This window comes from Chaetodon trifascialis, chromosome 4, assembly GCF_039877785.1.
Source record: "Chaetodon trifascialis isolate fChaTrf1 chromosome 4, fChaTrf1.hap1, whole genome shotgun sequence".
NCBI lineage: Eukaryota > Metazoa > Chordata > Actinopteri > Chaetodontiformes > Chaetodontidae > Chaetodon > Chaetodon trifascialis.
The window spans coordinates 4667073-4690316 of NC_092059.1; the positions used below are offsets into that span (position 1 = coordinate 4667073).

The 23244-nt window shown below is 48.7% G+C and overlaps 1 protein-coding gene across 3 annotated transcripts in view; it reads right to left on the reverse strand.

Annotated features, from left to right (window-relative positions):
- nhsa (Nance-Horan syndrome a (congenital cataracts and dental anomalies)) overlaps positions 1–23244 on the reverse strand; it is a 56500-nt gene that overhangs the window by 2865 nt on the left and 30391 nt on the right. Inside the window, exons 2-8 of one of the 3 annotated variants that reach the window (XM_070961256.1) lie at positions 9561–9713; positions 8450–8583; positions 7618–7680; positions 5644–5836; positions 4195–4326; positions 871–3693; positions 43–166 (exon numbers count right to left, since the gene is read on the reverse strand). In XM_070961256.1, the coding sequence (XP_070817357.1) occupies positions 43–166; positions 871–3693; positions 4195–4326; positions 5644–5836; positions 7618–7680; positions 8450–8583; positions 9561–9713 (3622 nt within the window). Of the gene's footprint in view, positions 1–42; positions 167–870; positions 3694–4194; positions 4327–4567; positions 4920–5643; positions 5837–7617; positions 7681–8449; positions 8584–9560; positions 9714–23244 lie in introns of those variants that run through there. The other 2 variants (XM_070961257.1, XM_070961258.1) reach the window with 2 other exon arrangements.

Genomic DNA, 23244 nt, shown 5'->3' on the forward strand with positions numbered 1-23244 from the left:
ACGCAGAGCGAACGCAAACACGCCGCTGTCCCAGCTGCTCACCTGTGGATCATAGCGAACAGATCCTCCGTGGTCCGAGCTTTAGTGGGCGACAGAAACACGCTGTCGTCCTCCGGCCTGGACTCGTCACTCAGAGGGGACGCCGCATTGTCTCCAGCTGTAGAGTCTGGGGACAGAAACCAGTGGACATCTGAATACGCTGCATACGCTGAGCGGTTAGCAGTGTTTCCAGCACGTGAGCCCTTTACAAGAACCGATGATGAACTATGACTTCTTAACTTAATGACTGCCTCGTACGTCACATAAACACACTATTTTCTGCAAAACAGTTGGAAGTTTGAGACTTTGATGCAACAGTCAGCATCTAGCCGCACAGCAGTTGGTGGCTGTTTGGTTGCTGATCCTCAGCCACAGTCCTGATGAAGCAGACCAGCTGCCTTTTACTGTTGAACTCTAAATAAAGACACTTTGAGCATTTGCTGTTGTAGAAAAATAAGAGTGAAACCTATTTTTCAGGGCCATTTATTTAAACTGTTGATTGTTTGATCTGCATCATTTAGAAAATCTGTGATCCTGCTCATCAGGCCTTTCACAGCCGAGCAGGCTCAGATTTCAAATCTGGATGGACCAAAGTCATTTTAGTCTTTTAATCAGAGAAGTTATTAGCGTTTGCTTTCCTTTGACGGCTTCCAAATGGGAGTTTCACTAAAGCAGAAATAACCGATATGAAGCTGCACAAGACGACTTACACGTTTGGTCCATTATGACACTTTTCTAAAACAGTTTCAGTGCAGACAGTGTGTCTCAGTACTGTGACAGTTTGGACAGATTCCTAACAAATGTGGGACTATAAAGACAGAGACAGTCTACCTTTACTGAAGTAGTCCTCCGTCGGCTCTGCTGTGGACTCCTCCTTCACATCCTGAGAGGCACTTTGGGCTGAAACACCTGACGACTCGTATTCCACGTCTGCTCTACCTTCGTTACCCACTGAACTCTCTTGCGACGCCTCTGATTGGCCGTCAGTAGCAGGCACTTTATCAAGACTGCTGGATCTCTGGGGTGAACTGTGCAGAGCAGAGAGAGGAGGACACGGTTCTTCGTCTTCAGACGGCTCAGACCTTTGCTGCTGTAGAGGCTCGGGCTGCGAGCTGCAGAGGGGCGTTTCCGCCGGCTCTCCTTCACGGCTCGTGGTCCTCTCTGGGACATCTGACGACGGCTCGGCCTGCAGCCTGAATGCTGTCGTGTTCTCTAAAGGAGCCTCTCCGTCCTGCTGGTTCCTCGTCTCGCTCTGACACGCCGCTTCTCCATCTGCGAGCTCTTCGTTTGAGGTAAACATTGATTCACACGACCCCTTGGTGGACGTGTGGTGTTGATGCGAGTCGTGTAACAGGGGACTCTTCAGCTCGAAGGACTTACTGCTGCAAAGTGTGCCAGTTAAGTTCACAGTGGGACACTTGAGTCTGGAAGTTCTGTCCTCATGACTTCCTTCATGATCCTTCCTGATGGATCGCAGCTGTACCGAGTGCAGCGCTGTGGGCGTGATGGACATGGCGTGGGCGTTAAACACCTCTGAGTTTGGCGGCGCTGCCACTCTGGCTGTCACGGCAGCCTTTTGCTTGTTTTGATGCAGGACCTGAATCTGGGTCCTGTAAGCTGAAGCCTTGTTGCCGACACCATGAAGGGCACTTAAGTCGAGGTGGGAGGGGGGGATTATCGGCAGCTCCAGGTCTCTCTTCGAGGCGGCTCCGTCCCTGCAGGAGAGCGACTGCAGCGACAGCGACGAAAGTGACGACTTCCTCTCCGGGACTTTGGGCTTCCTCTTGCCGCTGGATGGCGACAGCGGTCCAGGGAAGAAGGCGGAGGGGAACGAGGAGGTGGGGGTTTCTGACTGACTGGAGTAGCCGCTGGATGGGCTGGCCAGGCCTGCCAGCTTCTCTGGAGACGTTAGCTTGAAGTCTCCCTCCACTGATGGAAGCGAGGGGGTGGTGGCTCTGGAGCCAGACTGGGACGTCTGAGACTCGGAGCTTTCCTGTGACTTGATGCACTCGATGACCGTCGTACCTGTCGCCGTGCTGGAGTTGGACAAAGATCGGTACGGATCGCTGGATTTTAAATCATTCAGTAGCCACAGATCTGCGTAGTCTGACTGTACAACCCCTTCATCCTTAAATGAATGCGCATCTGTGGAGCTGAACACACCTAAGTCAGGTAGATCGGCCGAGCCCTCAACCCCCCAGACCACAAGCGGCTCCTTGACTACGGAGGAGTTTTCTATATGACCCGGGGAGCCGGACAAAACCAGCTGCAGTTTCCTCTCCTTGGAGGAAAGCTGCTGCCCGCAGGTGATCTTTGGTTCTTTCTTGTCAGGGACGTTTCGCTCACTGCATATTTTTCTTAACGATGAACTCCTCTTGGGTGGAGACGGCTTCGCCTTTGGTTTCCTTAAAGAGAGGCAGCGTCTCCCCAGAGTCATGTGACCACTTAAATCGGACAGGCCGCAGTCGGAGCCGGGCGATGCATAGTTATAAGTGAAGCTTCTGCTACCTTTCAGACCACAGTCAAAGTGCATGGAGGTGTAGTAGCCTTCGGTGTCTACGGAGTAATGTGAGACGGAGTCAGCTTTCTCCGACGGCGGCTTGTCGGAGAAGCTGCTCTCACAGGTGGCCATGCTGGTGAAGCTGGGGCAGCCCAGGCTGCTCTCGGCCTCTCTGCTTGGCTCAGGGCTGAAGTCCTGTGAACGTGGAGGGTCCGAATGGGGGTAACCCCACTCCCCTTCGATGGGAGTGCTGACCCCGACTTCCTCTAATATATCCATGGCTGTGGAAGAGAAGGAGCCCGCCCGCTGGGTCCTGATGCCCTGGTAGTGGTCCAGCATGAAGCCGGTCTGGTCATCGTTGGGGTGAGTGGCAGTGTTCAGAGAGAGCTCAGAGTCGCAGTGTGAGGAGCCCGTCAGCGGTGGAGAGGCGGCTGGGGGGATTGTTTCCGAGGTCTGAGAGGGGCAGGTGGAGCTGCTCCCGCTCCAGTTCCCGCTTGAGGACTGGTGGTCGTCCTTATGGTCCATCTGGCCTCCCAGCACCCCCGCGACTGAGACCGAGTGGACGGGGCTGCTGAAGGTGTCCGAGCTGGACGAGATCTCGCAGCTGCCCATGTCGGCCTTCCTGGGCAGCTGGGATCTGGTCCTCTCCATCCAGCTGCGCTCTGGACTCTCTGAGAGCTGCTTGTACTTCAGGCCCAGCTGGTGCTCAGACATGGCCTGGTCGTCCATGCTCTCTCCTTCATCCTTCAGAATCAGCTCTCCGGGTCCGGGCAGGAAGTCCTCCACATCGAAGGGGGAAAGCTCCCCCTCATCGTCGCTGTCGTTATGCCCGTTGTCCATCATCCGGTTCCCGTCTCGGGGCAGACTTCGGGAGCGCAGGCGAGCGCCAACAGAGCCGGTGAACATGGCGTCAGTGCTGTCCGGCAGGCACGAGATGTTGCCCGCAGAGTGGGAGATGGAGAGGGACACTCCCTGGCCTCTCTGTGCTCTGATCCTCCTCCGAGACGGCGCTCCTGAGATCAAAAAGTCTTCTGTCTGGCAGCCCGAGTCTCTGGTGTTGAGATGGCTGGCCAGCTCCTCGGTGGAGGGAGTGATATCAGAACTGGCGTGAACGATCACCGTCCGCTCTCTGGAACCAGGAGAGTCATCCGAGTCTGCAAGAAGAGGGGACACAAGGATCATAAGAATACGTGATTTAAAGAGACGAGTACATTATTGCTCTTTATACTGATATTTAGGCGTTTCTGTCACAATAAATCGTATAAAATAATTTTTTTTTTAGTGGCTCAAGGTGTTGACCATGAATCACAAGATCTCTCTCTCTCATCTCTCTCCCGTCGTTTCCTGTCATCTCTCCACTGTCATCTGGCTAATAAAAGCACGAAATGCCCCAAAAATAACTTAAAAAACAGAGAAAATGTCAACGTTCCATAAAGCTCATCTTTCATCTTTTCTTCTGTAGCTTCCTGATGTGAATTTAACACAACATGCTGACTGAACATAAGGTGGTTTAGACCCTGAACACCAAACCCTTTTGGTTTTAGTGACACCATGTGTGAAACGTCACAGCACATCGTTTAACTTTATGAGCAGCAGCAGTTTGAATCAAATGTCAGCCGTCGCCTACAGGCAGCGTCTGACAGGAAGTCACATACCTAAATCTTGCTGCACCTGTCTGGGGACGCCGTGGACAGTCCTCCGTCTCCTCAGCTTCCTCCTCCTCTGAAGCACAGACTGCGAGTGGACGAGCGAGCAGCGCACACTAGCATCTCTGTCAAAGCCAACCCCTGCAACGGAGACGGGACATCTGAGGAATCTTTGTTCAGCGGCAACTGCAGCGATTCCTTCTTTAACTCTCGCGCTGTCTCGTAAAAAAAGAAATCTGTAACACTCGGCCGAACTAAATTAGATACCCTACAAAAATAGCAGCAGGAGTGGAGGACAGGGATCTGATGGAGCAGCACAGTAAGACCAAGCGGGAGTAATAATGTGAGTCATTTAGGACTTAATGTGATGCTTGACCCTTACTCAGAAAAAGGAACCCAAACCAAAGGAAAGATGCTACTCTCTGCTTCAGTTTTGTTGTGTTCCCTCCTTGTTTTCCTGCCTCACCGTACGTTATGACTATCATGTGAGAGCCGGTCAGGCCTTTCAGCACCATAGCAATCGCTGGACTCTGCTTACAATGTGCATTTTCTCCCCTCGACTGTCTCTGACTCAGCCAGCGCTGGCGTACAACTCTTCTTTTGACTCAATGCGAGCGAGAGTAAATAACATCAGGCAGGCCTTTTCAACAATTTGGACAGAACTTATTAGCATTCATGTCACGGCGTCTTGCCTCGCAGTCGCATGCACAGAGCGTCGAAGCATGAGAAAGAAAGTTAACGGGGCACAAAGCATGACTTGCACATTGAGAATGATTCTCTGTGGCATCATAAATGCCTTTGATAATGACGAGGTTTTATAATTAATGACAGAATTTTCACATTTTATTGTGAACTGGGGAAAGTAAACAATCGCACAGCCGAAAGTCGGCAACGAGAGCAGCACTGTGTGCAGTCTCCTCTGCCTGCTGATTGCTCTCTTGCCGAGAGTTAGATGATCAGATTGATCCCACTCTGATGACTGTGCACTAAATATGAGCCCATGGCCAAGTGGTAGTTAGCTTAGCTTAGCCTAAGTCTGGAAGCAGAGGGCTAGCCTGACTCTGTCAAGCAGGAGTTTTATAGGAGGTGAGGTGCTGTAAATACTTCTCCCCTGGCGTCTTGAAAACCACAGATTGTTCTTATTACACTTTGGTTTTCCAATTAAACAAACACCACATAACATGTTAATCACGGCATTTATGAGGTGCTGGTGGACTATTTTTACCTTTTGGACAGTGCCAGGCTGGCTGTTTTTATGCTAAGCTAAGCTAATCATCTCCTGGCTTCAACAGACAGACAATAAAGTGTGATCGACCTTCTCAGTGCCAGCGAGGAAGCAAATAAGTCAGTGTTCTTTTAAGAAAAGCTAAAGAGAGCTAACGCTGACAAAGACGTTTAAACACCACAGCTCAGACTCGTCACCATAAACAGATTCAGACATAAAAACTTTAAATTTACCAGTCACATTAATGGGAATGACACATGAGTTGATGACTTGGGAACTGCTTTTCATTCTTTCCTCTGGGGTGGGCAGCGGCAGGGCTTTAGACCAGTTAGTCTGCTTGTCCAGGGTGGAGGGGATGTTAGGGATGGGAAACTTAGACCGGTGACCTAGAGCCACCCCGTCAGTGTCGGGGTCAAAGGGCGCAGCCTGCAACAGATGGATATTTGCATGGTTAGCTTGTTATGGTTAGGTGGCATTACATGAGAAATGGTACAGCAGAGTTAAGAATTGGTCAAACTCAGCTTCAGAAAGGGGAAGTACAGTGATTAAGGCCGAGAGCTGAAGGCTGAATGTCTTATTGAACTGCAGCAAAGACTGCTTTCTGTCAGAGCAGAGCTAAATCAATACGCATGCCCATCCAGGAAGCCATATTTTTTCCCTTAGGATGGCAACACCGCACTCCTAACCTTAACCTTCTTGGGTGAAGAGCGTTTATTCGCTATGGCTGGATGAATTAGACTTTTTTTTTGCCATCCTAGGAAAGAAAAATTGCTTCCAGGAGCTGAGTTTCACATTGGAGTGCAAGAAAAAAATCCAGTGGAAATAAAAAGCATGCTTCAGAGAAAGAGAACGGAAGAATCTACTCGTGCACAAAGGAGAAACTTGTTAGAATCAGGAAATACCTGCGAAAAGTTAGTAGTTCTGACCACCTGATTGCATCCAGGCTTGCAAAAACGTCAGAGCAGTAAAAGCTTTGTTACACACTGAGCAGCACGTGTCGTGACAAACACTAATTCTGAGACGCCTCTCCACTCGAACAGCCGCACAGAAACCTGACAAACGGCGTAAACAGTCATTTCCAGTCACAACACGCTGGTTTGGAAACTCTTAGCTCACAATCTGCGGCACCTAAAGCGACTCTCCTGCATAACAACGAGGCTCCGGAAATGTTTGAGGGGAGACGCTTCACGGCAGCATTCCTCTGAACGGCAGCGTCAGTATCACTGCACAGTCCTCCTGCTGCTCCATGACTCCACATCCTCTTCCCACGGGCCTCCTCCTCCTCCTCCAGACTCAAATCGCTAATAGCTCCATGCTAAATGAATTCAAGCTATCAAGTTCTTACCTTGAGGTTCCTACAGAGAGGCACATGTGAAACTGGGAGTGATTCTCAGGCTGAACTGGTTCCCACCTCCACAACCCGACAACCTCCCACCCCCATTTAAAGCCAGCTCTGCAGCCTTTGTGCTCTCTGTTCCCAGCAGACCAATGAGACCCTGACAAAACCCCGGCCACAAAAGAAACCGGTTTCCTTGGAAACTTCTCTGAACTAGTAGAAAAAACTAATCAAAAGGAGAGCATTTACAGCTGATTTGTTTCGAGGACAGAAAGGCAAGTTTTTCGGAGTTGTGAGAGGAAGGATGAGCCGGCGAAAAGAGTAAAGAAAGAGAGGAAGAGTGGACGGGCGAGAGGAAGAAAAAGGAGTGGCAGTGTTTTGGCGTTTGCCCCCGTCCTCGGGTTCAGTTCTTTCTCACGGCGGGCATCAAGCACGATATATTTGGTGGAGAAACAGCACGGAGAGGGAAACGCGAGGCTGTCAGCTCTCTCGGGGACGGGTGCAGCGAGCCAACCGCAGCGCAGAGGGATCATGGGTAATCACAGGCGCAAGCTTCCAGAAGTCGACCCTATCATTAGAGGAACGCTGCGGCCCTCGCGCGCACACGCTCGCCACACACGGCACGCTCGCAGCCCGACAGCAGCTGTCTGAGCGCACAGATGTGTGATGTGCCAGCGTGGGGCAAACTCTGAAGCGGCGTTCTGCTTCAGTTTCACAACAAACGGCGGCCGGAGAAGAAGCGGGCATGCATGTGAGAGGAAATTCAAGATGTAGATTAGAGGGAGTCGAACAGCAGGGACAGGTGAGGAGTTGCGAAATAGAGTGTTAGGAGGAGCACACGGGGGGGAGGGGGGGAGGGAGGGACCACTACCTTTCTGCTCCAGGGAGAGAAGCGGCAACATTCGGTAGGGGAGGAGGAGCGGGTGGATTCAAACTGAATTACAGGACGAAAACAAAAAAAAGGACAAGAGAAGCAAATGACAGGAATGAACATATTCAACATACAAATGGACAAAACAGTAGTCGACCTGGTGAGGAGGAATAAGATGGACTTTAAAAACGATCAAAAACCCTCCCTGAATGATTTCTTCCCCAGGTGATGAAACATAAAGGTAAACGTAAACAGCCATGCTCTGCACAGACGACACGTCACGAACACACCTCGACCTCTTTACCTGCGTCTGCGCTAACTGAGTCGTCGCATCTCTAACGAGTCTCTCTGGCTGCTTGAAGGGAAAAATATGCATTTCACTTCAAAAGCACAAAAAAATTCATTCATATCCGCCAAATAAGAAACACTCAGAGAATAAAAAGGCAATCATATCATTTAAAAAATAGATCATAAGTGCTGAATAATGTTAATTAAACGTGTTTGATAGACAAACTACACAAACTAATGATTCTTTTCATTATCAGTCAATCTGCTGATTATTTTCATGATTAACAGATTCATCATTTCACTGTGAATTGTCAAAAAAGTTGCAATTAATGCTCATCACAATTCCCTGGAGCCTCAAGTGTCTTCAAAAGGACAAAGAAAAGCAGCAAATCCTTACATTCAATCTCACAGTTTCTTTAAATTGACTGAAGGATTAACGGACTCATCGTTGCAGCTCTGCGATGAACTGACTGTTCCCTGACTTCCTAAAAGTCAGATTGAAAAGCTGTTGGGACCTAAAGGATAAAAACGTCCGTCGTCTCACCGTCGTCAGTTTTATGGACCTCTTTTCTTGCTTGCGGACGCTGAGCGGGGAGGGGTACATGGGCATCGGGGGCACGGCTGAGATGGAGATGGTCACTCTGCGCTCCCTGCTGCCCGATCGTCTCCTCTGGTGATCTGCAACGAGATTCCAGTAAGACCCCGAAGACAGTCCGTGTGTAACCCCCAACATACTCACACAAACACATGAAATCTGATTTGAGGAAAAGATGAAATATTCCAGCATTTGCTACGACAAAGAATATTTTTCCTGTGTTTCGTCTGTTTGATGTTAGCCAGCGTTAGCATTAGCAAGTCACATGATGATTCACGTTGACGCTGACGGGGCGGTTTCTATGTGTGTGTGAGGGAGCGATGCTGCTGGTGAGGTGTGTGTTTGATGAGCTGAGTCGAAGCCAGAGGCGAGTGGTGGAGGGGCGGGTGGAGACAGAGGCGTAGACTGCGAAGATCTGCGCATATTACGTGAAGGTAAATGCTACGTCTAAAAATGAGCTTCTGATGAAGGGCGATGAGTTTTTAGGAGTTTAAGAGACTTGACAAAATGTGACTCTGTCCTTTAAGCACAGACTGGAGGAACAAGGAAACCGAGCATATCAATAAAGAGGCTGCACACAAATACAAAGCAATGAACACAACAGCCTGCAGTGAATTCTGCCTTTGTGAAGCTAATGATCAGTCAGAGAGGAGGAGGAACTCAACTGTCAGGCAGTTAGATGTTTGCACTGGTTTGCTTTAAGTGTTCCCGTTAATTTGTCCACCACAGGGGAGGATTAATGAATGTGTGAAAATTATGAGCTCGATTGTTTGGATTGCACAGGTTTATATTACTGTGTTATTACTGTCCTCTGCTGCTCTTACAACCAGGATGTAGTTACAAAATATGTCCACTAGAGGGCAGAACGACCCCAGAATGACAGGCACTAACGGCACGCTGCTAACCTTTATGATGGGGAGCATTAGTGCAGAGGTGAAAGTGTTTTTAAATGACACGACAGATGAAAGTGTAGGCGGATTAATTGGGGAGGACGCAGAGAGAATGAAAGCCAGCTTCGTGGCAGCTGCTTGGCCTTCCTTCTGGGACTGAGGGGCCTCACCTGGCTGCAGGGCCCACAGGCTGAGGCTGGCTTGCCTGTGGAGCTCTTCTACACATGCTGGCCGGGTGGAGGGGTGGAAAACGTTCCTCTGCTGGTGCCAGGGAGCTTGGTAATGCGCTGTCAGCTTACTCTCCACATCCAGGTTAGACACCGCTGAGGAAGAGAAGGCGAGCAGGTTAGACAACAGCTACAGCAGGTGCAAACGGGCCGAAGGGACTGGACCCAATTCTGGTGACAAACGGCAAAAAAATGGTGAGCACGTGAAAAATGCTGCTGCGCTACGAGTCATGAACATCCCACTGCAAAAAGTGAAGCCAAATATGCTTGTTTTTTGTCTGAGAAGATCTGTCTTCTTACCAGTTTTCTTACTGGTTCTGAGTAACTTAATGTATGAAACTAGAATTTCCAGTTTGTACAAATCTGCTTTGACAGAGCCAGAATTTCTTTGCATCCACACAGACGGACTTACTTTTAGTCTGGCTGCACTGTTTTTAAGAAAACTGTGGGATCTTTGTGACTAAATATTTTTACTTGTTCAATTCAATTCAATTCAATTCAATTCAATTTTCTTGTTCCTGTTCCTGTTATGTTTGCAGATCATTTTACTTATTTTAATCCATATTTCTTCCATTTTACTGCTTTTTCTTGCCTTTGAAGGCTGAGTTTTTGCAGTGGAGCCTTGAATTATTTTCCAGGCCCCTGATAATAACTTACTGAACTTTCCTCCTCGGATGGTGTGTAACAGCTAACAGTCTTTATCTGTCTCGATAAATGACTGACTGACTGCAAATGCTGCGTACGCCAACAGATGTAATGGAAAAGCAACTCGCTCTCATCACAAGGGGCTCCACGGCTCCCGGTGAGGAGGCCTTTAAATTTCCACTCGGGCATTTTTGTGGTGACACACTGGTTAAGATCATTAAGGTGAACTCCGCAGCCTCAGACAAACGAAACTAATGAGCTTTCCATTACAGCGACAGTGTGCTGCCGTGAGAGCAGCTGAGCTTTCACAAATGTTTTGGGATCTAAGGTGGAGAAGAAATAGCAGTTTCATAAGAGAGCTGCAGCCTGAGAAGGAAAAGCAGGACAATCAGAGGCAGCGTTAGCAGGACAATAGCCTGTTTGCTAATGCAATGCTATTACCTGCAGCCAAACAATAGGTATTAATGCAACCCGATACTGTGACTCTCATCCTCTAAACACTGACCAGTACCTGCACTGATCTCACTGCCCCCCCTCGCACCTACTCAGCTTACAGGGGGAGATGCTCGCCTCTCAAATTACACATAATGCATGCAGACGCTGCACGAGGGGGAAAGTTTAAAAGCAGCCATTTGGTATTTACGCTGGTGCCTGTTTGAAAGTTGCTTGAAATAAAAGAAGTGATTTAAACAGTAATTGGCGCGTATGTGACGTGTCCCAGTCGACAAGTGAACAGATCCCCCTCCCCAAAAACAAACAGATCTCTCTTCATTTGTCTCTCTTTGTCTCAAACACACACACACACACACTGATCCTCATTGCAGCCAGATAATAAACACCTTCAAATAAAACACGTCTATGGGAGGATCCAGAGAAAAGCTGGAGGCTTGAACCCTCTGAGCCTTTGCTTTAGCTGACAAACACATCTGTCAGTCTTCCCCTCCTTGGCGGACATTTCTGGGCTTGTCCTTGACCTGGCAGCTTTACTCACACACACTCTGTCCGACCCCTGCGTCTGCTCGAAGGCAGCTTTGGCCGAGCACGCTCCACGTTTGCTTTGTAGTTGAGCCAGGAGCTAACTTTAGCCTGTTTCACTCAAAAAAAGACGTAGTTCAACTGCTGATCGCGGCTACCAAAGGTCAGAGAAACAGCTCAGCCCGCCGCTGATCAAACTGCTGCACGTCTGAAGTGATCCTCCAGCAGCACGACGACTGTGAATTCTCCTTTCCCAGACACGTGGAGCCATGCATGCAGTCCCAGGAGAGGCGGTGTGTTTATCAGTTACCCAGAGACGACCTGACGTTTTCCATAAAACACCGCAGAGTGATGTGAAAGCCCTCTGTGGTGACCCCGCTGACCTGAGAACGAGCTCTGTGCTCTGTCTCCTGCTCGCCGCTGATTTTCCTGCAGCTTCATCATGAAACTGTTTTACCTCAGGTGACGAGGACCAGGCAACCCCTCCATGTTCACTGATCAATTTCAGACAATTACATCATGTTAACTTTTAAAAAAAGCTTTCAATTAAACTGGAATTAATGCAAAAACACTGAGATCAATCTCAGCCAGGTGATAGTTAGCTAGACTTGGCTTAGCATGAAGACTGGAAGCAGGGGGAAACAGCTAGCCTGGCTCGATAAAAAGTTCAGATATAGGCCCTCCAACATCTCAAAAACTTGCTGTTACAGCGTGTAACTCTCCCTAAAAGCAAAACAGTACGAGAACGAGAGGAAAGGTGTTCAGTGTCGAGCTCTCGATGTGCTGCTTGGTGTATTTCTGCAGTTTGTGCTGGATGTTTCCTCGGCTGCAGGAGACTAACCCTTGCTCCACAGAGCTCTGCAGACAGCTACGGCGTCTGATTCACATCTCTATCACACTTCAACCCTTCACTGCTCCCTCGCGCTCCGTGCGCAAGCATCTGTCCTTGATTACATTTATGCGGGTGTTTCCTTTGAGTTGTCGCCCATCATCGTGTACGCAGTGTGGTGTTTGGCCGTTAACTCTCCGACGAGAGCCCAGAATATTTCAGACTTGAAACAGCGCAGAAAACGGTGACGCATTCCTGCCGCGAGATAAGTGAGTAACCAGCGATGTGTTGAAGATACGAGCCCTCTGACCCTGTTTGTCAGCCTCTCCCCTCCCTGCCTCCCCGCTGAGATTTGAACTGTTGGCCCTGCTGTGACACCCTCGATGTCTCCAGCACACTAAAAACCCATTTGACAACAATAACAACAAGTAGGACACAGACCGTGCTCTCTGTACCGACTCCATTAAACTTCCCCTGTTTTCGGTTTCAGAACGCGTCAGCACTTTCTTTCACATTGCTCAATGAAATCTGCGGCTTTCAGGTTCAGGAGGCTGCGCATGCACAACAAAGCTCGAGAGGCCTTCAAAGAGGCTTTCGTGGAGACAAGAGGTCCATATGGGGAAGCCCTTTAATGGGAGAGCCGTGGTCAGCTGTTACCCCCAAATAAGGCCAAAGAAAACACATCAGCCTTCAGTCATCTCATTGACCTCTTGGCAGCTTTCTCTTGCTTTCACATTCAGGCTGAGTGATATTCAACATGGCTGCGCTGAGCCAAACGAGCCACATGGCCTCAGGTGAGAAGAAAAACAAGACGTCGAGCAAAAACTCCAACAGAGTCCGACACTTGGTTTCTCAGTTTGCTGTGAGACGGCCCTCTCTTGGGTTTTTAATAAGCATCTTCACCCTGTGAACTTTCCCAGTAATGTGAAATGAAGCACTATGTTATCTGCACCCTGACACAGCCTATCAATCTCTCCTCCACCTCCTGTTCATCTGCAGAGGGATCATCCCCAATAACCTCACTGCCATCAGCCCTGCCAGCAGGCCTGCAGGCCAGGAGCAGGGGGGATGAAAGCCTGCATCCTCAGACTGCCTCTGCCTTGTAATTTACTCAGCATTGGCCCAGACAGGAGCCAAACCAAAGCCCTTACACCCACACTCACACTCTCACACACCTACAATTTGCCAGCGGCCTGGGAAAACACAGCGGCAGATGTCCATCATGAGGTCACACTTAGTAAAGAAAAACTTTTTCTGACCTTCATAGATCATGAGGGAGGACTGTGACGGTCAGCTCTGTGCACTGATGTGAGCTAAATTAGAGTTAAAGCCTATTTGAACAGCTCTAGTATTACTAGAACATCATTAGAAATTAACTCCCATCCCCCCTATCTGTGTTTGCTGCGGCGCATTTGCATGGTACAAGAGAAATCTGCATTTTACTTGAATTTACAGACTTTATCCATCACATGTGGTGTCACAGCTGTGCATAACATCCACTTCCTGAATGACAAGAGCAGTGAGTCTCCTGAATTAACCTCCATAATGCTGCTAATGCAGCCATGGTCACAATCTCAACAAGGAATGATTCAGAAAAAAGGTGCAAAGGAAACAAAAAAATTTGCAAAAAACCCCAAAACAAAACAAACATTCGTGCTCCGTGATGCTGATTTGCATGGGATCACTTATTTGGCGTAATATTGCAGGTATTTTGTAGTGAAATTTCACTTTACAAATTACATGGCAGATTCATGCAGGATTAACATCACAGACGACCTCCACACGTACTACAAATTACAAGGGGTCTCCAGTTAGTACTGGTCCCATGCAACAGGAGCCTTCTTCAATAAATTAAGGGGGACTTTTTGCACAAGAAATGCAAAAAAATTAAGGAAAGGTTTGGAGTCTGAAAGGCTTCTTCAGCGATCACACTGAACAGACAACTGGGTGTCAGAGCATGTGGGGCTTCCCCACCCGTCAGACTAAACAAGCAAAACAAGTCAATATCTCCAACACAAGCTGAGCAGGAGAACACTTTCATCTCCACATCTCTTACATCTTGTGACAACGCTCGAACAAAGTGCAGACATGTCTGTCTAACCGCTGCGGTCGAGGTAACAAGTTGTGCATGCAGAGCAAAAGGAGATGGGAGGTACATGCAGCTCAATTAAAGCCCCGGTAAATTATACAGTACCTTGGAATGTGAGTGCAAGGCAGCATCCTAAAGCCATGACAGAGCAGTGCGGTTTTAACTCTGCACATCAGCGAGACCTTAAATCAGCCAGCGTCTCTCCCTCAGTCGCCTCAACTCAAACCGGCCGCCCTCACGTCTTCGCAGTAACGTCCCTCCTCGGCCCGGCCGCCGCACTGACCTGCAGCTCCGCTGGAACATCTGCTCACGCTCCTCCCCCATGTCCCCTTCCCCACCCCAGCTGGGTGCAGATGGTCCAGCCAGGCCCTGACTTGGGCTACCGCTAATCTGTTTATGGTGTCCTACAGGAGAGCAGGAGTGTTAATCCAAACCGCTGAAACAACACTGACCGCTCAGCCCACAATGCAGGATCACAATGGAGGGTGCAGAGGAATGCCAAAGGATGCGCCGGACGGTGCACGCTTGAATTCATAGCTCAAATGTTAGTGTGTTCAAGTGTGTTACTCATTCAGCTTTTGGATAAACCTCTAATATACTCCATCCAGTACTGCACTGCATGTCAAAGAAGATCACAGTAAACAAAACACTCGACGGACTGAATCTGAAAACATCACATCAGCGTCTTGGTGGATGTCAGTATGAACCACAGTGCAACAGAACAAATGAAAACATTTCTCACCTGAAACAGGCAACAATGATCTTTCCTGAACAGAGCTCAAAACTGAAATCTGCCTGCTGTCACTGATAAACCTGGACCCCCACCAAAAGAAAAACAATGCTGCTGCTCCGCTGAGTGTCGGCGGTCAGCTGCTGGAGAAAGTCCCCTCTGAGGTCTGATTAGTAAAACACAAAGAGCGGAGTCACAAAGCCAGCGTGCACAGAATAATACCCGGCCCGCTAATCCGCTCTGAGCGCACATCCATCCAGCTGATGGCGATGGCGCTGCTGATGAGTCGCCGCAGCAGGTGGAGCACGAGATTGTTTACGTCCGGGAAGGGACGAGGCTAAAGCCTGCAGCCCCGCTGAGAGGAAAGCTGAGAGGAGCAACTCTGCCCAGGACCGGAGCTGTTGGAGTTATAACTATAGATAGACTAATGATGAGTGAGTGAGCTGTTTTTTTAAAGAATTAAACCATTATTCAAATTGCTGCTGATTAATTTCAGTCCACTGAACAATCAGCACAAACCACAAGCACGCAGTCATCGTACTAAACTGTCAATCACTGACTTCAGTTTGCAAAAGATGATTAAAATCCAACTATTATTCACATTTTTACTCGACCACTGGACCAAATATTAGTTTCCTCAGTGATGACCGCCACAGTAATGTGCTGAATGTGTTCACTTTGTCAGCGTGAGAGCAGCCTGGACATTAAAGCAAGTACAAACGCCCTCTAAAAGCATGCAAAGTCCAATTATAGATAGGATGTTAGTGCAAGAAACTAATAGATTTTCATTAAAATGGAGTTTAAAAAGAAAACGATCTCTGTCCAGATGAGCTGTTTAGCACGGTGGGCATGCCGATGTTTGGTGTTTGCCCCCCGCACATGAAGGCAGTAGGAGCATCATAAAATGAATAAAATGCAGGATTTCACTGCACAGCAGCTGCTATCAAAGACAAGAAGGTCAGCAACACCTGTAATTCATTACCTGTGAGCTAGTCAAGGCTCATAGATATGTACCAGGGGGTCAGGTGGTTGGTTTCAGGGGTCTAAAATGCCTTCGTTGTGAGGACGCTGGGCGTAAAACCAGCAAAAGTTATGCATTTAAAGTGTATTAGTGAGGATGCGGCCGAGAACGCCTTCCTTCCCTCGCCTCACCTGCAGCTTTGATGTGGGATAGCAGGTGGGCCCCGTGACCTCTGCTTGGAATGTGATGCTGGGAACCAGGAGGCCTACGGGGGGGTGGGGGGGCTAAACGAGCCACTGCTGCAGCCTGGTGCTGCTCTCGGCTGCCTGCAGGTACCACAGCAAACGGCTGCTAAGCTGCAATCAAACCACTGGTTGTCTTCCTGAAGCGCTTTACTGTCCCTCAACAGCAGCCATTGAAATGGTTAAGAAATGAAGAACAGCCCCCCCCCCCACATTATGACAGACGATTCTTTATAGTCTTGTAAAGTGCGTGACATTTTCAGGCTGTTTCATTTATTCTTTAACTCGACATAAGGAAACTTATGTGAGACGCTGACATCACCCCGGCAGGAGGAGCCGTGCAGGTGTGAGAAATCGCTCTTGTTTAATTGCAGCCTGCCTGTATTTCCTGACTCGAGGTCGTAACGTCAGCACGCGCTGGCACTGCCGCAAGCCCACACACGAAAACTCGTCTGGTGGTGAAGTTAAATCACTCTGGAGCTTCGGGAGACGCTGCTTTGCGCTCAGGCTTTGGATCAGCCTCTGGACCGCCAAACTGTCTGCGTGCTCGAGCGCCGGGAGGTACATTAAGGGTGGAGGGGAGGAAGGAGAAGGGGAATCCCATCAGATAGCACAGTTTCCATTATAAAAGATATAAAATGCATCACCTCTCACTAAGCACGATGCTCCGCTGACGGGCGGCTTGTTGCACTGTAGATGTTCAGCATTGGAAATCTAACAGTCGAACCGACACGCGGACCACCACGCAAACGTCTCGGATAGACAAAAATATATTTCAGCACCAGGAAAAAAACTCAAACCACATCACTAACGACCTCAAAGCTTCCCTCTCCCGGACAGAGCTATAACATTTCTAATGTTTATCCGTTTCCCAAACACACACACGGCGCTTAAACAACTCTGACTGAGAATTATTTTGGATAATATCTGAAAGCATGCACATGGGACATTTCCTGATACCGAAATCCTCCCGAAGATCAACCGAAGCTGCAGAAGAGGAGCCGCGTGTACGGCCCAGGCCTGTTTTCTCAGCTGCTTCATATTACCACTACAAAGTCCAACAGCAGGCTGCGGTGACTTTGAAATACTTTCCATTTTGAAACCTCCAGAGTGGTACATACTGCAGGGCGGGCACGACGCCAGCAAGAAGATCTCTCACCCCGACCAGAGAGAGCGCAAATTCTGGAGGTTTGGAGAAGAAGAAGGATGTTGAGCGACGGGGAAAATGTCTGGCATGCCCAGAAACACTTCCTTTGTAAAGATTTAACAGCATGTGGAAGGTTCATGCGAGTGTGTGGTGTGTTTTAAAGCAGAGTAATGAGCAGGCTACTCTGTTAGGGCGTCATAAGACATTTATGTGACAGTAACTTTACAGTTGGTCATGTTTCTGAGCAAAGGACGAGAGTTTGGACATATAATAAGGAGGAACGGGGACAAAGGGCGATGTGGAGGGGCAAAAAGTGAAAGCAGATTAGGAACATTAATCTGCTGGTGCCTGAGCCGCAGCATATCTACAGCTGCATGAATCATTGTTTTTAATATATTTCACCATTTAGCTGACCTCCACAGAACATTTTATTGCCTTTCAGCTCATTGTTTTAGTTTTACAGCCTAAAACGTGACTGTTTTAGTTCACTTTCATCGACTGAGAGCTGGTTTTGGTGATTAACCAGCACAGAGCAGCAGACAGACAAAGCTAGCAGCTAGCTGGAGAACAACAATGGAGCATTTAGCATCGAGAGAGGCAGATATTTGCTTTAGGGGAGTTTGTGGAAAACAACAGAGCAGATGAGAGAGCGAATATCAGACTTATATTTAGCAAAGCGTCCGGACACACGACTCCAAATGAAAGCTAATGTTGCTCTGTCTTACCAGATGTGTACACAGGGATACGTTAGCTAGCACATTAGCTATAACAACTTAATAACAGTATATAATGTCAATGCTATGCTTACAGTTTGCCTCTCTCACTGCCAAAAAAATCAATTATTGCTGCTTTAACATAAAATAAAAAAACAGCACAAGAACAACAACAAAGATTAATAATGTTCGTACACGTTTCATAAGAAGCACAGAGCTAACAAAGAGCTCTGAGAGGAGCAAAGCTAACGACGGCTCTGAAAGCTAATTTTGAATACAGAGCGCGAAAGCTGTAACTGATGATTATTCATTACTGATCAATCTGCTGATCATTTTCTGGTAGTGAACTAGCGAACGTTTGGCATTTCTACTTGAAAAATTAATTATATGGATAATGAGTAATTGATCAAATTCAACCGACTAATCACAGCACGTGAGGCACAGTCTGGATGTGGATCGGCCTCAAAGCATCAGAGAGAATGAAGTTCTTTCTTTCAGTTATGTAATGACAAAGTCACGCTGAACAGCTCCAGTGGGAATAGTGGGAGTTTGGAGAGTAATTCCCAGTTAATTGCAATTAAATCTCGATTCACACCAGAGTGAAAACAATGATGAAATCATCTGGAATTTCCTGGAAGCAGATTAAAAGCTTGGAGAGGAAAAACGTCCTCCAGACCCTCTTCACCTCTGAGTAAACTCCGTCCACTCGACACGGGCTGACCTCTTGTTTACCAGCGTCCGCTCTTTGACTCGTGCTCGCTGAGCAATGAAAAGCGACATGACAGAAACTGTGAATGAGAGCAGCGCCCAGCTCATTTCATTTTTCTGTCCTTTAGGTGCACACGCAGCGGGGTCGGCAGAGGTCAGGGCCCCGCTTTCAGCAACCTTTTACCTCCTGACCTCCAGACACCTCATTATTAGGTCTGCACACAGAGCGGGAGGTCAGCTCACGTCAGTAAACACTGAAGTAAATCACGAGCTCATCGGCCGCTCCACTTCTCCTCTGTCTCCAAACGCGATTGATTGAATGATAAAAGCAACAAATCCATTTGTTTTTACACTGATATTGGCAATAAAAACTGCTGATGATGAGTAAAAACTAAAACAGTGCTTTATTACAATTACTGGCCTGCAAAAAAACGTATCTTTGACATTACTTCTGACTTTCTTTAGGGGAGCACATATTGGAAAAACAGAAGAAAAACCAGTAAAAAAACAGCCTATCCTCCTAAGTACACTTAAAATTCCTTCGGCCCTTAAATCAGCACGGAGGTAATTTTACAGCTCTGTCCTCCTGATTCACTACGGAGGCCTTTGGGGGGCTGCAGCACACCCTCATATCACATCATTTAACGGTCTTTGAGGTCACAGCTGACTCCTATTGGGCTGTAATGGCTCTCCTGCTGAGCTTGGCCCGGATCCCTGCTTTCGCTAGACCTTTGAAGTCCTCGCACACTCACGCCCAGCCTCCGCAGAGGAGGAAGGAGGTGTGTCCGCTGTCTCCAGGTTTCCGCGCCCTCCAGGTACACCTGGCCTATTAGTCTCACAAATGAAAATGTGCGTCCTTTGACCTCCTGCTTTTGCTCAGCCTGCACTCCCGTCTCGCAGGCACCCCCAGAAAGGCGGGAACTTCTTGTAGGAGTGTAAAAAAAAAAGAGAAAGAGCTCCTGGCTTTACTGGAAGTAAGGGTGGTGTTAACCGCGAGGTGGAGCATGATGAAAAACCTTGAAGTCGAGACGGGGGAGAAGTAAGGTGAGCAGCCTCCGCACGGTCGTATCTGTCAACATGCGCCAGAGCGCTTACGGGAAAATGGCTGCTTTTAAAAAGGTGAAACAAAAGTGTTTTCTCTGCGTCCAGACAGGAAGAGCGACGCAGGGGTGAATTCACCTTTCCGTGAGCTCAAAGCCAAGAAAAACAAGAAAAGAACAGCGCAGGGGATTAATCTTTCATCAGCGTGCAGCTCTGCCAAACCAGCACGCCTCACTGGGCTTTTTGTTCCTGAATGTCACTCGTATAATAAAGAGCGCATCACGCTGGCTCTGAACTGTAGACCTTATATAATGTCAAAACAAAGCCATGTGCACAACGCCGGGACATACGACGCGGGGACGAGGAGAAATTACTGCGAAACGGACGTGGGACGCGATCAATCAACAGGCCCCGAACCTGAAGCTGCTAAATGGAATTCAGCCATCATTAATTCTGTTATTCACACCAACTACGATAAGTCAAAGCTACGAAAAACGGCCGTCGATCGATCACATCGTATGTTTGTTTGTTTCGCAGTAATTAACCAGAGCTGCCTGTCACCACGTCTTGTCCCATCAATAAGGCTTATCAATCACCTGCTGAGATCAATCAGACTGAACACGTCTCATCTCAGATCACTGCAGTTAGTGAATGACGGGTTAAACAGCTGCTGCGTTCATGAAACAGGTGTGATGCTGCACGACTGTTCATCTTAATAAGCCTGATAATATGTTCAAGTTCTGTGCATCACTTAGTTTTCCTCTGTCTGTCTGCCTGCCTGCCTGCCTGTCTGCCTGCCTATCTGTCTGTCTGTCTGCCTGCCTGCCTGCCTGCCTGCCTGCCTGCCTATCTGTCTGTCTGTCTGCCTGCCTGCCTGCCTGCCTGCCTGTCTGTCTGTCTGTCTGTCTGTCTGTCTGTCTGTCTGTCTGTCTGTCTGTCTGTCTGTCTGTCTGTATACCACTGTTGTGTTTTTGTAGCATTAAAAATGTTATCTCAACTGTATCTCAGGTGAGGAGCAGCACAACGCCTTGGCTGTAAAACACTACAGGAAATACAATAATATTTATTCAACCAGTGCATCCGTGACCTCATCATTCTCTGGCCGAGCCCTTGACTGGCACATCTTGCTGTTGGACATCTGTGGAATATTTCCGTGTTGGGTGTTGTGCAATACTCTCGGTGTGTGTGGATCTGGGTGTGATACTGTAATTTGACTCTAAATGTGTGACTCTCTCGAAGCCCTGAACAAATTTTCCCACGGCGACAATAGAAGCTGCTAACGCGAACATGCAGCGGGAATAACGTATCGCAGAGAGGAAAGCTGTCTCTGCTGTGGCCATGTGGGGGTGGGACGGGGACAGAGGCATCAGTAAAAGGCCTGTTTGCACAAGCACGTTTTCAGACAGCGCTGACTGACTGACCTGACGTGACTTCGAGGTGCACCCCATCGCCAAGCTTGAACACAAAAAGCGGCTCTCAACAACAGACACACCTCCAGCGTTTTGTGCAGCCGCTCATTCATCAACTTGTTATTCAGCGAGCGGCGGGCGAGGGGTCAGGGGGGTAAAGGCTGTGTGGCGCTCCGGTCTCGGGTCACAAACAGAGCCACGGAGGTTATGGAAACAGTGAGCTGACTGATGCTCCGGTGAACACACATGTGTACATGCATGTAAACGTGGGTGTGTGTGTGCAGCGGCACGATGCCGCAGCGGGGATGGGACAATGGCTTCGTAACCTGGCTCAAGGTACGCCTGAATATGCAGACTGTTATATAAGTGTCTGAGCAGCTTAATCACACAAGGTTTTCTCCACACAGTTTCCTGTGTAAACACTGGGCTGTATGAGCCTCAGACTCTGGTTTCACCAGTTTACTGGCATCACTCACTGCTCACATGGAGCACAATAAGCAGAACAGACAGACTGTGAAGGGAGAGAAACACAACGAGGGGAAAAAGGAAACAGAGCGCAGACACGGGGGAAGGTGTGGTTTGGAAAGAGGCAGCAAAGGCAGAATTTGTGCCGGGCGATTGCGATGGAAACCTCTCTTTAACTGACAAATATGGGCAGACTGAGGTCGGATTTATAGGCCGGCGACCTGTGTGCGTCTGTGGGAAAGTCATTAGGAGGGAGTGGCATCGGGCTGAGCCGAGCCGAGCCGGGCCGAGCCGGGCCGAGCCGAGCCTTGGCCATCCCTCACACATCTCCGCCTGATGGGATTCAGCTCAAAGAGAGAATAAACTGAAGGCCTGGCTGGTTCAACACAAACCAATAGCTGGCAGGAAGGATGGATATGCAGGGAGCTAACCCAGCAGCCCTTTCAGTGGAAACAATGGAGAGGATCAGGCCATACCAGTTCCTGGTGGCTTCCAACACCACACCCAAACAGCCCCCAGACACACACACTGTCCACGAGGTGTTCGAGTTGGCATCATTTGGGGAGAAAAGAGAGTCGCACTGAGCTGGCGTTGGTAGGTTTTACACAAAGGTCTGTGAGGAGCATAAATATCCACTGTGGGGACAAAATCAGCGTGTCCACCCCTCCTTCCTCCCAGGACACGCTGGGATTGTACCACACATACCTTTCTATTGTTGTCCTCTCTGCGTCAGCACAATGCTGGAATACAACTGCACAAACACACACTGTTGGAGATGCTCCTGCTAAAGTGGTGGCCTGCTGTGTGGCTGCCAGCGTGTGTGCGTGTGAACTACTCCGTCCACCGAACGAGCCTGAAACACAGAGGTGTGTGTTTACTCGTTAGCCCAGCGGTGGAGAGAGCGTCACTAAGCTGGAGAGCATAAGCCGAGCGAATCACAGCTGGGCTGCTGGCGCCACGCTGACTCCTCGCGGCGACTCATGCCAGCGAAAGAGACGCCATTGTGTGTATTATTTTAAACTGGGCGTCTCCATGGAAATGGGCACATATGCATGGAGACATGTGCTCAAGAGAGGGTGTGCTCGTTCACAGCTCATCATACCTCAGCTGTGGAAAGAAAAGGCGAGCACGGCCCCGCAGTGACCCGAGAGTCCTCTGCAGATGTGTCTCGAACACGCTAACTACCAAATGTACCAAAAAAAAGTTCTTTTGTTTAAATTTACAGACGTATGATCGGCTCCAGATGTGCTGCAAATATAAATTCAATTGGTACTTACCTGTTGATGGTGAGCAGAAATCAGCAGGACGTCAGGGGAGACATGGAAAAGAAAGAAAGCAAACACGTTACTGGCTGCTGCAGCAGGACATGAGAAAACATCTTGTTATGATTCAATGCTGCGCTTTCTCAGCTCAGATGAGACTCTGCAGAGAGCTGGAGAGCAGCAGGTTGCTTTTCATTACGATAGGAACTATTTTGCTTTGCTGCTCCTCAGAGAACATCTTATCTTCCACCATACGTTGTGGGACCGTCCCGACCAGGAACCGAACATCTTCACCTCGCTCTTATCTCTCTGCACGCCTGTTCCCTGGAGCGTTTCTCTTTGACACGACTTACAGATGCCAGACTCGGGCCTCTGACGGGCACAGCTCACGTGTCGGCAGCCTCGCTGAAT